Source organism: Melanotaenia boesemani, chromosome 2 (genome assembly GCF_017639745.1).
Source record: "Melanotaenia boesemani isolate fMelBoe1 chromosome 2, fMelBoe1.pri, whole genome shotgun sequence".
In the NCBI taxonomy this organism is placed as follows: Eukaryota; Metazoa; Chordata; class Actinopteri; order Atheriniformes; family Melanotaeniidae; genus Melanotaenia; species Melanotaenia boesemani.
The window spans coordinates 20,285,187-20,300,838 of record NC_055683.1 but is presented as its reverse complement, the minus strand read 5'-3'; the positions used below and the strand labels follow the sequence as shown (position 1 = coordinate 20,300,838).

The 15,652-nt window shown below is 38.9% G+C and overlaps 1 protein-coding gene across 1 annotated transcript; it reads right to left on the bottom strand.

Moving 5' to 3' along the window:
* Window positions 1-365: 365 nt before the first annotated feature.
* zgc:112183 (uncharacterized protein LOC550410 homolog) lies at window positions 366-14,220 on the bottom strand. The gene is made up of 9 exons (XM_041973403.1): window positions 13,363-14,220; window positions 12,373-12,483; window positions 9,709-9,750; window positions 7,735-7,801; window positions 7,499-7,551; window positions 7,037-7,102; window positions 6,292-6,348; window positions 6,138-6,214; window positions 366-1,509 (listed from the first exon to the last, which is right to left on the bottom strand). Exons 1-9 carry the CDS (start codon window positions 13,471-13,473, stop codon window positions 1,404-1,406), a joined length of 690 nt encoding a protein of 229 aa, XP_041829337.1. The 5' UTR covers window positions 13,474-14,220; the 3' UTR covers window positions 366-1,403.
* Between the last annotated feature and the right edge of the window lie 1,432 nt (window positions 14,221-15,652).

Below are 15,652 nucleotides of genomic sequence, written 5' to 3'. Positions count from 1 at the left end.
CCCTCAATCCAAGAACAGTATCAACCAACACACTATTAATAATCACTGGGCATCATGTTGAACACAGTTTGCCCGTGTAATGACATAAACATTGTAAAATTCAGTATTAATTAACATATTGTTACCTGTCTTCTTTTTGGAGTGTATAGTTTGAGACAAACAGGGAAGCTGCTGCCACACTGTGGCTCATTAACCTCAGCACACCCGCCATTCATCACACTCCTTTTTCTCAACAAACACACACACACACACACACACACACACACACACACACACACACACACACACACACACACACACACACACACACACACACACACACACACACACACAGACAAAACAGACTTCAATAAAACAACACACAATACATTACAAATATATACTTTATATATATTTATATAGTATGATAACAAAGCACTTTAATGGCACTTTGTGATCACTGTGACACCTCCGAAGAGGGACCAAGTTTGACACTCAAACATTCATAATAAACAGTGTACAAAGAAACAAACTACACAATGTGATGTGTGAACAAATACAGCTTCGGCACAATCTTGACAACAACAAACCATCTTTAAAGGAGACACAGTGATGTCAGGGAGTGAGTGCGAATGGGTAGATGCAAACTGCATGTTGAGAAATCTTGAAGCAAAGACATGAAGAGTAAAAATTGGCGCTTTGTATGTAGCAGGATGCAACAGGTACACGGGATGGACTTTCACAGGCCCTGAATTGAATGTACAGACAGACACAGTGGGCAAGTGCCCTCAAAATATTGGCTTTATTTTATCCAACAGCAGTACAGATGTGAACAGACAGGATCATTTAGCTACAATCTGATCGTGAGACTGAAGTCAACTTCTCAAACACACTATGCTCTCATTAATTAAAGTTGAAGACTGTAAGGCCAAAAAGGGTTCAGTTCACAGCCTGGTAAACTGGGATGAAGTTAACTCAGAGCTACATGGAAAAATGCTATATCCACATCAACAGTCAAATGGATGTTTCATATGAAACTAGCAAGTATGGGATGGCCAATGTGTTTTTCTTTTTGTCCCTGCAGATGGATATAGCATTTCAGATTGTAACTCCTGACCTGTACTTTGATATAACTGTCACCACAAAGATCACAGACATTTCTACATATGACACAAACAATTTAAATTCACATTTCAGATAAGGGATGGCAGCCAATCCAGATTCACTTTCATTCAGCCAACAGCTCCGTGGAGAAATATAGGACAGCCACTTCTCGGGGTTTGGTGCTAGGACTGGCTTTTATAAGAGAAAGCTGACATTTTTACTTCATTCCCAACCTTCAACCTACCCTTCCTCCACTTAAGCTTTTCTTAATCTGCGTCTGTCTGTCTTTCTCTCTCCCTTTGCCTGTTGTTCAGCATCAGCTACACGAGGCTACAGCAGCCAGACTTATGCTTCTGAGACTCGATGTAGTCGTGAATCTTGAACTTGGGCTCGTTTGGCTGCTGCGTCGCTCTGTGTTTCAGCTCCCTGATGGAGAGAGGGAGAAAGAGAGACACAGGAAGTTAGATGGAGAGGAGGTGGATGTGTGGGATGGTGCACAGACAGAGGGAGCAAATAGAGAATATGACAAAGGAGGGAAGCGAAACAGAGCAGGAGCACTGTGTGCTGAGATTTTTTTTTTTTTTTATCAAAATGCCTCGGGCATCATATCATTTAATGCAACTTCCATTTAAAACTGACTTGGAGACAACAAATCAACATTTGTGACCAAATTTATTACAAAGTTCTTATATGTTAAGACATTTGGCTAAATTAGAAAGTATCATTAATTTCAAACTGCCAACAGTGGGTCTATAGAGGGTCTGAGGATGCCAGATATTCTCCTCCAGCATCTTTTTCTTAAGATGCCATCTACTTTAACAGAGCTGCCTGGCCTGTTGGCTCAAAATGATCCTCTTCGGGTTTTCTTCTTGTGTCCAAACAACTCCATTTTCACCTAAAGCAACCAAAACATTCCTCCTAGTCCAGAGCTTTGCAAGGACCAGGTGCTCCTTGCTTTTTACTGGTGTGTCTTCATGAGGAAGACTTTATTATTGACCCTTTTTGGCCTCTCAGACTCTCCATTTTGCCCGTTACTTTAGATTTTCTCTTTGAAAAGATTCACAGTGTGGGGCATCTTTCAGTTTCAGACACTTAAAAACATGTTTCTACAACTTTGGTCTTTTTTTTTTCTTGCAATTGCAACACCTAGAAGAAATGCTCAATCTACCCTGTAATTTCTTAAAAAATATATATATTAATGTATGTAAAAAACCAATAACATAACAAATAACAAATAGCATAAGAATGAATTATGGACTTTAAACCATAAAATAAAAAAGGAACAGTAAGGAAAAATTGACACAATGTTTTATAATTGTTTATCACTTTTCTTGAAATTCCCAGCAAAAATAATAAAAAAAAAGGTCAAATAGATGTTTACTAGAAATCTAAAATAGACGTGCATAAATCATTTGATGAAAAACTGTACACATAGTCCTTCTGCAGCTCTGATAACACTTTTCACAAATGTAATTTTAAGGAGACGGAACAATCTTTTCTTCTTTTCTGCCATTTAGCATTAAAAGCTGTGCACACACAGAAGGCAGTCAAAAGCAGAAATTACACACTGAATGACTGACATCCACAGGGAGCCTCACACACACACAATCCCATTATAAGGAGACAACAGGAGCAGACACCAAATTAGCTAAAAACTATTACATCCAGGAGTCAGAGAAAGGCTTAATAAGTTCATTGCACAAACTATAACAATATGCAACCCAGAGGAGAACATGAATTAACTCGGAGGAGGTCGGCTGCATGCATTATGATTAAAATACAAACTCCTAATATGGGACCTGAATGTTCATTAGTAAAGAAGCATGCCCTGCATTAAAATGACTCTGGATCAAATTAACTTTTCATTTTTCCTTATATGAGATGAGAAAGGTGGACAATTTAACTCAATTTACAGTTAAAATAATTTCCCTCCCTCCCTTTAAGAAGAGATGGCTTGTTGCAATGTACAATATTTGGTTTGGGAATTACTTTCAGAAGAAACCAATATAATAAGTTTCATTTAGTTATTTCTGTAAATTCTTTTCTCAAGAAAACCATAAGCATTTTTCTCCACTATGGGATTTAAGGGGTGCAACAGAAAGTTGGCCTTAAATTCCAGCACTTCAGCAAAAGAGAATGAATAGAATAAAGAGAATAAACACATATGGTGACTAATTTTCTACCTATGTCTCTAAAAATGTTCAGTTCAGCTGCATCTGTAAAGATCCACAGCCTGCAGGGTTTTGTTTGATAATTTGTACTATAAATATGGCTCAGAAAACCATATGAATTAATATAAAGAACCACAGCACACGGACTCCAAACATCCCACTTTCTTTTTGGACTTTTAAACATCTTATTTAAAACCAGTAAAATAAGAAGTAGACACAAAGTAAACAAAATGTGTGTCTGTTTCTCAAAATCAACTGAAACATTAATGGAAACAACCCAATGATATTTCCTAAGAGGCCTTGTTAAAGGAGCTGAGTCCATTACTGAGAGTGCTTGACCCAGGAGTAAGCTGTTGAGCCTTTTCACCGTTACACTGCCTGAATGTCCACTCCTTTTCTTCCTGTTCATGTTCACAATTTATTCCTTTGTTTTTAATGCATAAAACCAACTTTGTGCCAACACACAAACACCATTGCAGTCAAAAACCTGTATATATATATGTAACCAAATATCTAATGACTCCAGTGATGTCTTCAACAAGTAACAATACAGCGCCCCCCCATTAGCTACAAGGTGAACCACAATCAGAAACATTTGGCTCCTACTGTATATAGGCCTAAAAGAATTTATGTCCAATCTTTAAATGTTTTAAAGTGATTTCTTTTTACCACTTGATGGCAGCACAACAAGATGTTTAAGCTTCTACTTATAATCATATTAATATGCAGGACTGGGAAGAAGTCCTGAGCCATGTCGCTTTCCTTTTTATATTGCAAAGAAAATTAAAAACTAGTGTTGTGATTTATTAAAACGTGCACAAATATGAATAGATTAACAGTTTGTATTGTTTAGTATGAGCAAATCTCATGATCACTATTTGGTATGACCCCCTTTATTCTTCAACACTTTTAAATAAGCTTTCTTGTCATTTCTTTAAGTTATTAAGATCTCCAGGCTTCTTGAAGAAATTCTCAAGGCTCTTCTTAGGATGCTGGCTGTTTATTTTTTCGTTCTCTGTCAAGATGCTTTAGTACTGTTAAAGTCAAGGTTCTGGGAAAGATGCATCACTCCTATAAAATCTGTTGCTACAGATTTTCAGTCCATTTCTTGTGCATTAGGCATAGCTCAGCCTTTTCTCCCTTTTTCCTTCCTTAACTTCTTGACAGCCATCCTTCCATGGAGACCATTTCTGATGAGACTCCACTGGACAGGTCAAGGTCCAGAAGCAGCTCTGACATCCTGGGTCAGATCTTTGCTGTATTTATCTTTACTTTTTACAAAAATCACTTTTAGATGCTGTTCATCTGCTGCAGACAGGCCTGACTCATGTTTCTTTTGTCCTTCACTTGTTCACTTCAGTTATTTATTTATTTATTTATTTTGACACACTGCACATCACAATGAGATATGCCATGTTTTTGGTTAATAGCTTTTTGAAAATAAATAAATAAATAAATGAAAGAAAAAGCAGCTTCAAAAGTCAAAAATCCCAGAGTACAAATTCTTAAAAGTGCTTTAAAAAATGACAAGAACGATTGATACCTTGGAAGCAAATGTGTAGAAATGAATGGATCAAGTCTTCTGCACATAGCTACATGTATGTTGTCATGCCTGTTCACACCTTTAACAGACTAATCAGCTCCTCCTTTGACAAAACAATGCTACGAGTTTAGCGAGACAGAACTAGAGCTGTGGATAGTGAAATGAAATACTTGTAAAAATCAGCTGAAACTTGCTAAAATGCTGAAGAAAAACTTCAGTCAGACGGTTTCGGTATTACCTTCTTTACTACAACTTACTTCTTTTTATAGCAGATTTAAGACTTTCTAAAAGTATTCATGTACTTTATCTATTTAAAGACACACTTTTCAGCAGTAATAAAGATATTGGAAATTCCCAAGTCACAGTTTATTTTTTTGGGGCTATTTACAAGTAAGACACTTTATATCTTCCCTTAATAATTTTCCTATACTGCTCTGTGACTTAATGAACTGTAAACAAAACTGTAAAAGTTGTAAGCAGTTAATACCTGGTTGTTATTATCAATTGCTTTCATATGACACATATAAGTTACCCAACATCTTAAGTAAATAGTGATTTGGGAATTTATTAAGGGTGACTGGAAAGAGGCAATAGATGTGATAAGAACATCTACCTGTAAAAGGCTAAAGGAAACTCAATACGCTTGCTGGGTTGCATTTCACACCTGTTGTTTGGCATAAAATAGTACCATATCAGCCGTTACATAAAGTTTTAATCAGATGCTTAGGGAGACATGTTGCCAAAATAGTCAGTGATATTTTTGAAGTAGAGATAAAGAAAAACCCAAATGTTTTTCTTCTTGTCCTTCCTTCTAAGCTACTACAGCTTTATGCATCATTACATACTTCTTGAGAGGCTCCTCTTAATTGCCTGAAAGAGGATTCTACTTGACTGGATTAAAGAGAACCTGCCAACTATGACATTATGGTTAGAAGAGATTTTTAATATTCTCCCACTCCAAAAATTGGTGGCAACAACAAAAGGAAAGGATAGTTTATTTCTAAAAAATATGGTTCCCCTTCATAAATTACTTACCAAAAGGTGTCGGGGTCTTACTTACGAGAGGGGGAAGTAAGTACTTTCTGGAGTAAGACCAAACCTCCTTCATAGTCATAGCCTTCATCCATAGTATTTCATATCAGCTGCCCTTCAGTTCTATGTACATTGTATTTTTTCCTGCCTATCTTCCACCACTTCTATATGCTGGTGTGTATAATGGGATGTGTTTGGTGTCAGCTTTTTTCTGTGTAGCTGTCATTGGTGGGTGGTGGGAGGATGGGGGATATAATGAGTAATTTTGATTCTTATTTAAACTTCTAAAAAGAAAAAAATAGACTTACTTTGCAATAGCGAGAAAGGCCAGCTCCACATTGACGCCCGTCTTTGCGCTGGTCTCCATAAATGGAACTCCATATTCCTAATTTGGAAAAATATCAGAGATGCATGAAGGGTCTATTTTAGGAAATGTGTCCACTTGGAGACATCATACGTTACCTTGGCCAGCTTCTCTCCTTCCTCTGTCTTCACGACCCTCTCTGCAGCCATGTCTGACTGTAAGACAGCAGTGGGAAGAAAAAAACAAGTCACCAAACGCTGAGGTGAAGGGTCACAACTTCACCGTACCATCAGCTACAGTGATGCACCACCCCGTCAGCTCGCCCATCGTCTTATCTGGCCGCCAGCTGCTGAGGCAGAGCTCCCTCAGACAGATGAGATGTCAGAAACACCACCTCCAGCGGAGGGGCAGCCTCACACAGACTGATGCCGCCAGTTCTGCTGCTTTCACAGCAAATGATCTGAGCTGCAGCAGTGTGACATCCACGACCCCTTGGACAACTGAGTCCTATCTGAGCCACCAGAGGGAGCTTACATATATTAACGGTGACTGCTGGTTGCAATGAGACATGAGATTCTCTTTCTTCATCGCCAGCAGCAGCGTACAGAAACTGGTTTATGAATCGCAGGTTTGAAGCAAATGAATAGCTGTCTGTCACAATGATGAGATAGCACTGGGAGGTAAAAAGATAAATAAATCAGTGTGAACCTGCAAACACCTTTCAGACAACATTTAAGTCATGTTAAAATAAGCCATTCATAGTTTCCCTCCTGGAAGCGTTTTCTATCTTTCTAAGCGCTCACATGTCTGTGTGGGTGTGATAAGTGTGTGTTAAGATTTGTGTAAAGGAACCAGTTATCCTCCACATCTTTCCTTGCAACACATAAAGGAAGCTATGCTCACCTTGTTGCCGAGCAACATGATGACCACATCCTTCTGGGCATATTCGTGTATTTCAGTCAGCCAAGCCTTGGAAAGTAAAGATAAACAAAAAAAAGGAGGAGAAAGTGGTCTGTTACCAAAACAAATGCCACCACTTGAAGGCTGCGTTTTCTCTCTTCTCCTGAGCTCTGTATTATAACCATCCTATCAATCATGGTGACTATGAGTCACGCCTATCCTTGAACACGTTTATTGCTTTTCATTACTAAAACTGGGGACTGTGTAGTCAAGCAGACGATAACATCACATAATTTCTAAAAAGGTTTGAGAAAGAAATGTTAGAGGCCCCCAGTGGTGCTTTGCATGCAAAGAGACAGAGTAGCGCTCGGCTTCAGAGGATTTAGAGACAGGAAGTGAAAATGAAAAGAGAGCAGAGAGACAGATAATGAAAGTGGGAGGAAAGGTAATTTAAGTCAGTCTTACCCTGATATTGTCAAATGATGGCTTATTGGTGATATCATAAAGCAGAAGTAATGCTGTGAGAGCAAATAAGAAGAATAGATTGATTGCATCTTTATTATCACATTCATAAACAAATCTGTTTCTTTGCACATAAATGAGAAGTACATAAATCATTAGGTTAATCCACACTGACCTCCACACCAATACACACACTCTCATATGACATGAAGAAGCAAAATATGAAAAGAAAAGGTCACCCTGGGCATCTCTGTAGTAGGCATGTGTTACGCTGCGGAATCTCTCTTGACCGGCTGTATCCCAGATCTGCATAACAAACCACACAATTACACAGCAGCCGGTTGCGTAAGACACACTGATCAGAGCAAAACCAGAACAGCCGACAAATGAAGCAGCAACAAGGAGTTCTGTGAGCGATATCTGAGTTAAACCACAAAAACTTATGTTATCAGCTGGCTTGATAACAACTTGTGGAAAACTGTAAATATACATAATAATGAAATTCAGCAAATTTTAAATACTTATCAAGTTATAACCACATGAGAGGTCATATTTACAGTTCCCATCTAAATGGTTGTGAATGTTAAAGTTTAGGCTCAAATCTGTTTGGAAATGTTGAATATCTCTGATTTAACTCACTGAGAAAGACATACATACACTTGATGATGTTGGTGAGAACCCTTCAGACAAAAACACTTTATTCACTGGTTAGTTTTAAGAAAATCTTCGTTCAGTATGGTGGAATATCTAAATTACACATTCATGTGTTTTCATTTTCATTTTTCAGAATATGGTAATCTAATTAGATAACTAATTTATTTTTATTTAAGACAAAAGTTAAAACCATTATTTTTTCATTATAAATGTTCTTAATGAGCCAGGTATGATGTTTTTGGGTTATATATGTCTCTATTTTTAAAAATATATACATGTATCAGTCATATGCCCCCCAAATGTATAGTTTTCCCTCCACATTTTCAAACACACACACACACACACACACACACACACACACACACACACACACACACACACACACACACACACACACACACACACACACACACTCACACACACACACACACACACAAAATGATACATTACATTAGCTTAAGATTAAAATGAGAATAAAGGTGTATTTTTGTTAAATCAGAAGATTGTTTTTATTCATGTAATATATTCATTTAACTTGAATAATTACAAAGTAAGTATATTCTGCCATATAGTAGTAGTAGGACATTCGTAGCACTTCTTAAGCTGTGGATGATTAATCTCACAACTTTCCAGTGTCAGAAGGGTCAGCATCAGACAAAGATGCTGATGAAAAGCATCAAACTGATCAAAGCCTGTAGATCAGAATCTCAGACTACAGTCCTCAAGGGGAATTGTTCTGCAGGTTTTAGACGTTTCTCTGTTTCAACAAACCTGACTCAAATGAATGAATCATTGCACATAACTTGACAATAAGCTGTTGGATCCATTTTATTTGAATTAGGCATGTTGGAGCAGGAGTGCATCTACAATCTGCAGGATGGCAATAGAGGACTGGAGTCTGAAATCCCGGGGCTAATATTTGGGATAAAAGCGTGTTAACAGAAAAAGGAAATCTGACTAGTAGATTTTTTTTTTTAAGTGGATAAATAGAAACAAAACATCTACTGGTAAGTTTTTATAAATGAGTAATTTCTTGAATCTGTTCATAGAAAGAACTGAGAGTATCCAAAATACTCAAGTTGACATCTAAGCTGACACTATAAACTCTTTGGTGTGTAAAACGGCTTATCCAAGAAGATATAAAACTGTATATATTAGACTCTACTGCAATTTAAATAGGACCATTTTCTGTTCTCTATTTCTTTCTAAGAGAAGGTGCAGATTCATCTTTTTTGGAGCAAATCTCAGGATTTTATGTGCAAAGCTCATGCAAGAAAAGAGAAGCTAAGGTTTTACTCTAATTTTGTCACCTCCCACTCAGAGTTGAATGAACAGGTCATGATGACAGACGGGTATTAACAGCATGCTGCTGGCACTCATCCTGCCAGAGACTAACAATATACTAGCACTGGCAAAGACAAAAATGACAGATTTAAAGCATAGTGAGCTCAATCACTCTCCTACATTACATACCAGATTAGTTTAATTTAGGTTTCTAATACAGCAGAAAGATGAGCAGAAATTAATTGAAAGGTGAGAAAAAAGATGCATGTTCTCACCTGGAGTTTGACCTTCAGGTTGTCCACATCCACTACTTTATTCTACAGAGACAAGAAGAGCCGTGAGAGACAATTCACCATATGCCTTGGAGTCTGGAGTGCTGTGAGAATGGCACAGTAATGAATGACTAACATCATGGAGGACTAAAAAAAGGCTCAGAGGCTCTGCATGTGGCAGAAGAAATAAGGCAACTAAAAGTGGCTTTTAGTGCTGGCATAAAAAGTAATTTGCAACACCCACACAACAACAAGGTCCTGGGATTAGACTTAATTACACCACAGTGAGAAAGACGACTGGCAGCATAACAACCGACTCCTCCGTTAATTTCTTGCAGCCCTGTAGGGGTGCCTTCTGATTTCCTGTAGAGCAAAGACAGGCCTGAAAAAGTTTAGGTACCAAAGCTAAAAAAAAAACAGCTAAGTGGTTGTGGCTGATTGTGCTGAAAGATGTGCAATTTTTTTTAACATTCATGTTCTTCCATGCAGTTCATGGCTTTCCTGTTGCCGTGACCTGCTGCAGGTCACAGTCATGTTTTAACTTTGCAAAGTCAAAACCACAAAAAAGAATGAGGCTGAGATGAAGGAAGTGCAACTAGCAAATACACTTCCTTGATTGCCCCATATCAGGGACACATCATCACAAACAGTCACTGCCTGTTCCTGCAAACTCACACAAAGCACAAACATGCATTCTCAGAGACGCAAGTTGACTACAGGAGCACAATAACAAAAGAAACCTCTGCATCATGTTGCCAATCTGGCAGCTAGAGCCACCACCTGCTGAATCCTTTGCATTAGCAGAATGGACATGGTTCAAACCTTGCATTAGTTGCCATGGGTTTCCATACCCACCCCCCCAATTATGACGTGAGAGGAGCCTGCATGCTGAGTAACTGCTACAAGGAAGCATGCTGAAAATAGACCAGCCATGTTACAAGCTGCCACAACAGCCTGCCTGCCTACCTTACCATGCACAGAGGACATCCTCAGCATATTGACTCAACTGTTTTATCTCAGATTACTCTGTTATTAACACACCCCCAATAAACAAACAGAAACAAAAGGTATTGGCTAACATTATCACATTTTTCTGAATGAACACTAATTTTTTTGTAAATGAATGCCTGTGTAACCAGTTTTCTCTTTCTTTTTATGCATTTTAATGAAATCCTCCCACAATGACCTGTTGCTTTCACTAGAGAGGTTTAAAGTGACACGCTCTGCTGCTGAAGAAAGCGTGTCCATATATCTGTCAAACATCCATTATGTTCCCACATGTCTACACTGCCATACAACGAAGACAATGCATCACTCTGGCTAATGCAATACGATTTCCTCTCAGACCATGGACCCCCATACTTGACTTGCCATTAGTGTGAGTGTTTTGCTTTGACAGGAGGAAAGCGGGAGGTTGAGGAGGAACCAGTTTTTGTGGGCCAAAGAGCCTGTTTGTCTGTTTGCTGGAGTAGAGGAAGACATACATTAGGCCTTTGCTTGAAATTCAGCAACAGCCACTGTGTGGGTCTGTCTGTCTGTGTGTGTGTGTGTGTGTGTGCGTGCCATTAGGTTGGAGCTTGTCTGACAGCAGGGTGACTCCTCCATGGTTGAGCTGAGCCAGAGCCAATCTTTCCAGGAGACGTGGGACGTGGGCAGGCATCTGCCAAGACATTTATGAAGCTGTCCAAAGCACCTAGCAGCACAAGTGGTCTGTGAACTTGACTGATTGGCAAGAGGATTTGTACATTTGGTGCTATCATCAAGGATGATGAAGTGTTCTTTGTGGAAGTAGGTGATAATTGGGCCCATGTCACTTCAAGCAAAGGATCACGTTTTTTTTTCAAATTCAAAACACTTCCTTATACCGTGTTGAGCAAAACTCTTAATCCATCTGTCATTTCCTTATATTTTGCATTTAGAGCAGCCAGGCTTTCCTTGTAGTTGAACAAATTTTTCTAAAGGTATATTCCTTTAGTTTTTCTTTTTGTTTTTCTTTTGTTCAGCACTTTGAGCAACTTTTGTTGCAGAAATGTGCTTTATAAATAAACTTGAACTTGAAAAATGACTGGTTTTTCATTCATTTTCACTGTATATCTCCACATGGTGTGAAATGTGTGCATATAACATGAAAAAAAGCCTGTCAAAAAGCCATTCTTAAGAAAGGGAAACAGGGAGGAAAGGTATGCCAAATGACAGAAGAACTGGACAGGAAAGGTCCTATAGCGATGAATCCTCCCCCGAACCCAGACCTGCACATTACTGAAGCAGTGTGGGATCATCTTGACAGAAAATGGAACAAAAGGCAGCCAACATCCAAAGAAGAGCATTGTAAAGTCATAAGAAGCCTGTAACTACCCTTGAAAATGACTTACATAAATTTCAAGAAAGCTTATCCAAGAGGGTACACTGTTGAAGTCTAAAGGTAAACATACCAAGTACTGCTTTCTTGTTAATAAGGCTTTGTTTTTCCCAACCTTATGTACTCTATTTACATTTGTTTGCATCTTTTCAACAAATCACTACACCAATGTCAGATTCCTGAAAATGTATAAAGAAATGAGGGGTGGCTCAAGACTTTTGCACAGAACTGTTAAGAAAACAGCATTAATGTACATTTATAACTGGTAACTCAGTCAGTGTTGGACTTGTCTGCAGCATCTTTCTCACCCTAAAGTCTATTCCAACGGTGGCTATAAAGTTGCCTCCCAGAAATGCACCATCTTTAAAGCGCACCAAGATGCACGTCTTCCCCACTGCTGAATCTCCAAGGAGCATCACCTAGAGCGAAACCCACCACCAGAGAAGAAGGACATCAGGTTAAATCTAGTCAAGGACATGACTGACAGCCTACAGCATACATTGACAGGAGGGTGAGAATTCTACCCCAAAGCTGACAGACGTGCTGCAGAAATTATTCTGCAACTGCTTAAATGGATAATATTTCACAACTGAGATTATAATGCTTGACTCACATAATGCTATTGATAAATATCTCTTCTTGGAAAACCAATAGGCATGAGCAAAATTATGAAAAAATAATGTGGCAGATGCAGCCGTACACAGTATTGTTATTCACTGCTGACTTAACTGCCAGTACTGGAGAGGTGGGAGATTTGAGATGAGTGCAACCAACTATGTTGATTTACTCTCATTATTTTCCAGCATGCATGCTTCTCCAAAACTAGTCAATGTAACTACCGCAGCATGTGCAATTATACAATCATTTCAGCTGCATTTGATTATAATATTACATGCCACTCGTTGCCCTGGTGGAGTCATAACAGATGCAAGTGGTGACACGATTAAATTTAACTTTTCCACTTGCCTGCTTGTGTCTTAGAAAGAAACTGAAGCCTGAGCAGCTTTAAACAAATATTCAGCTGAGGAGCTTGTAAGAAGCAACAAGTACACCCTTAGCAAATATTTGGAGCAGTAAGGGCAGCCGGAAAGATTTCCCACAGTGGGGGTGAGCTGTCTAACAAGAATTATCATAGACACATCAGTCAGCTGGCTGCATATTCTCCAGGTGAAGAGTCAATATGCTGCTGCAGTTAACACCCAGTTGTAACAGTAGCCTTTATGTCTAAACCTGTTCGATCAGCAGCAAAAAACATAGAAAAGCACAAAAAACATGCATGCCAAAACGGAAATACACACCTTGAAGGCAATATCATAATACTCATTAATAGAGGCGCATCTCTCCAACACATATTTTGACGTGCCGTTTTTACCCTGCTTGTCCGTCAACGATGTCTTTCTTGAGGACATCGCAGTGCCAGTAAATAAAAAGAAGTGTGCCAAAGCACAGTTAATTTCCAAGATGTGTCCAAGAAAGACGCGCACGGTGTCTTGAGGGATCAGACCCAGGCTCCGCCGACCTCCAGCCCCTCTGCTCGCATACTGCGCGCGGCCACGAAATGATTACTGGGGCGCTTCCCGTGTGGAGGGAAAAAAAAATCTCACCTTAACTGTCACACAGTCTCCCCCCGAAAAAAAAGAGAGAAAAAAAAGGAAAGAAAAAAGAAAACAAAAAGAAAAAGGTGACAAACTTGAGCACCAATCAGCTGTAGCTGCGACGGCGGTGATGTTGACGGCGCGTCCGCGTCTACATCCAGCAGTCAAAGCAATGACAAACAGGCGGAAACATTTCTGTAATTTTGCAGAGCGGAGCTGTGCATCCTGGCGTGGGCAGATGATTAACTGGGCAGCAATGCGAGGACGTCGACAGCTAAGATGTGGATTTTCTTATGAGTGACACTGGTCCCTAAATAAATAAAAACAACCTACAGGGGTCAAACGCGCTGATGGCTGACTCATCTGCCACAGGTGGTGCGCGACCACTGGGGGGGTCAATCACACACCCAGGAGAGAAAACAGCGAGATGAAGAGTGAGTTTAACACCTCATGTGGGATATTTGTCTGGAGGAATGGATAAACTGTCCTTCAAAGTGTTCTCATATTAACACAAAGTGGTTCCGATCCATTTTTTTTTATCCCTCCTTTAATGAGGCTTCTTCACAGCAAGCAAATGAGCAATTACGCCCTACTCTCCTTCATACATTTCTAAAATGGTTTCACAGACTCAATTTCCTTATAATAAAGCACTAGCGGACTCTTTAGTTGCAGTGTTTGCCTCCCCCTAGTGTTCAAATCGACATGATGCTCGTCTCCGCTCTCCCCTGAAAATGGCACTAATGGTACATGAGAAGAGATTATTTATGTTATATAACTGAGCATCTATCACTCCTTCATCCATGAACTCATTAATCCATGCAGCTGCAGGCAACATCTTAGACATTTATTTGTATATGGAGCTGACTGAGTGGTGGAATAGTTTACATATAAACTAAATTACCAAACACAACACAACCATATTAACTCCCTGACAGGCTTCACATTTCTCATCTTTCTAATCACCACACACTGTATGATGAAGAGTTTTTTCCCATATGATACTCATAAAAGACAACGGGTCTAGAGTATTGTGCAGGAGTCTTTAATGATTGGATGTTTTTTAACATATTTGCAGGAAAACAGGACTTGTGTAGACATAAAGGCAAATATAGAATAAAAATGACAAAAAACAACTGAAATGAGGCCGATAATCAATACTCAGCACAACCAAACTTTGTTGTTACTTTGCTTAAAGAATTCATTCTCCAGACTTTTTGAAGGACTTATAAAAAGTCTTCTTTGCATATTGGTTTACCTTTTTGTCAATATGACTCCACACTGCTTCTGTAATGTTAAAGTCTGGGCTCTGGCATGGATTCATCACTCCATCCAACCTGTTGCTACTGATTTTCAGTGCAGTTCTTGTGTTATTTGGCATACCTCAGCCTTTACTCCCTGTTTCTCTTTCTTAAGAATGGCTTCTTGACAGCTACCCCTCTACAGGCCATTTCTGATCAGGTTTCAGTAAACAGTTGATGGATAAACTGATTTCTTTCCTGTTTTTTAAGGACACCACTCTCAGATGCTATTTATGTGCTATAGACAGATTTTTGGACCCGCCTTCTTCTTTGCTCCTCCACTTGTCCAGTTTCCTCCAAATTTTAAGGTCACATTCTACACTATACCCACATAAACCAAGTTTTCTTCTAAACACTCTGTGAGTCATCTTGCGATGCAAAAATACCATTTCAAGCCACCAAAGCTCATTGATGGTGCTTTTATTTTTTGATAGATCCAACAAAATAAATGGGAATATATTATATGTTTGCAACAGGCTGTTTTCTAAAGAAATTTTTTTAAAATTGTTATTTTGCTTAATTGTCTGTTAGAAGGTGACATAACTCTGTTTCACCCCTTCATTTATGGCTGAATTATTCATAGGTCATTATTGAGTGACTTAAAAAACAATTAAGCAGTGAAAATGATTGTGTACAAGGATCGGAGTGAATATGAGTGAAAAAGAAATCAATGCTTAAAGAAAAAAATGTGTAAA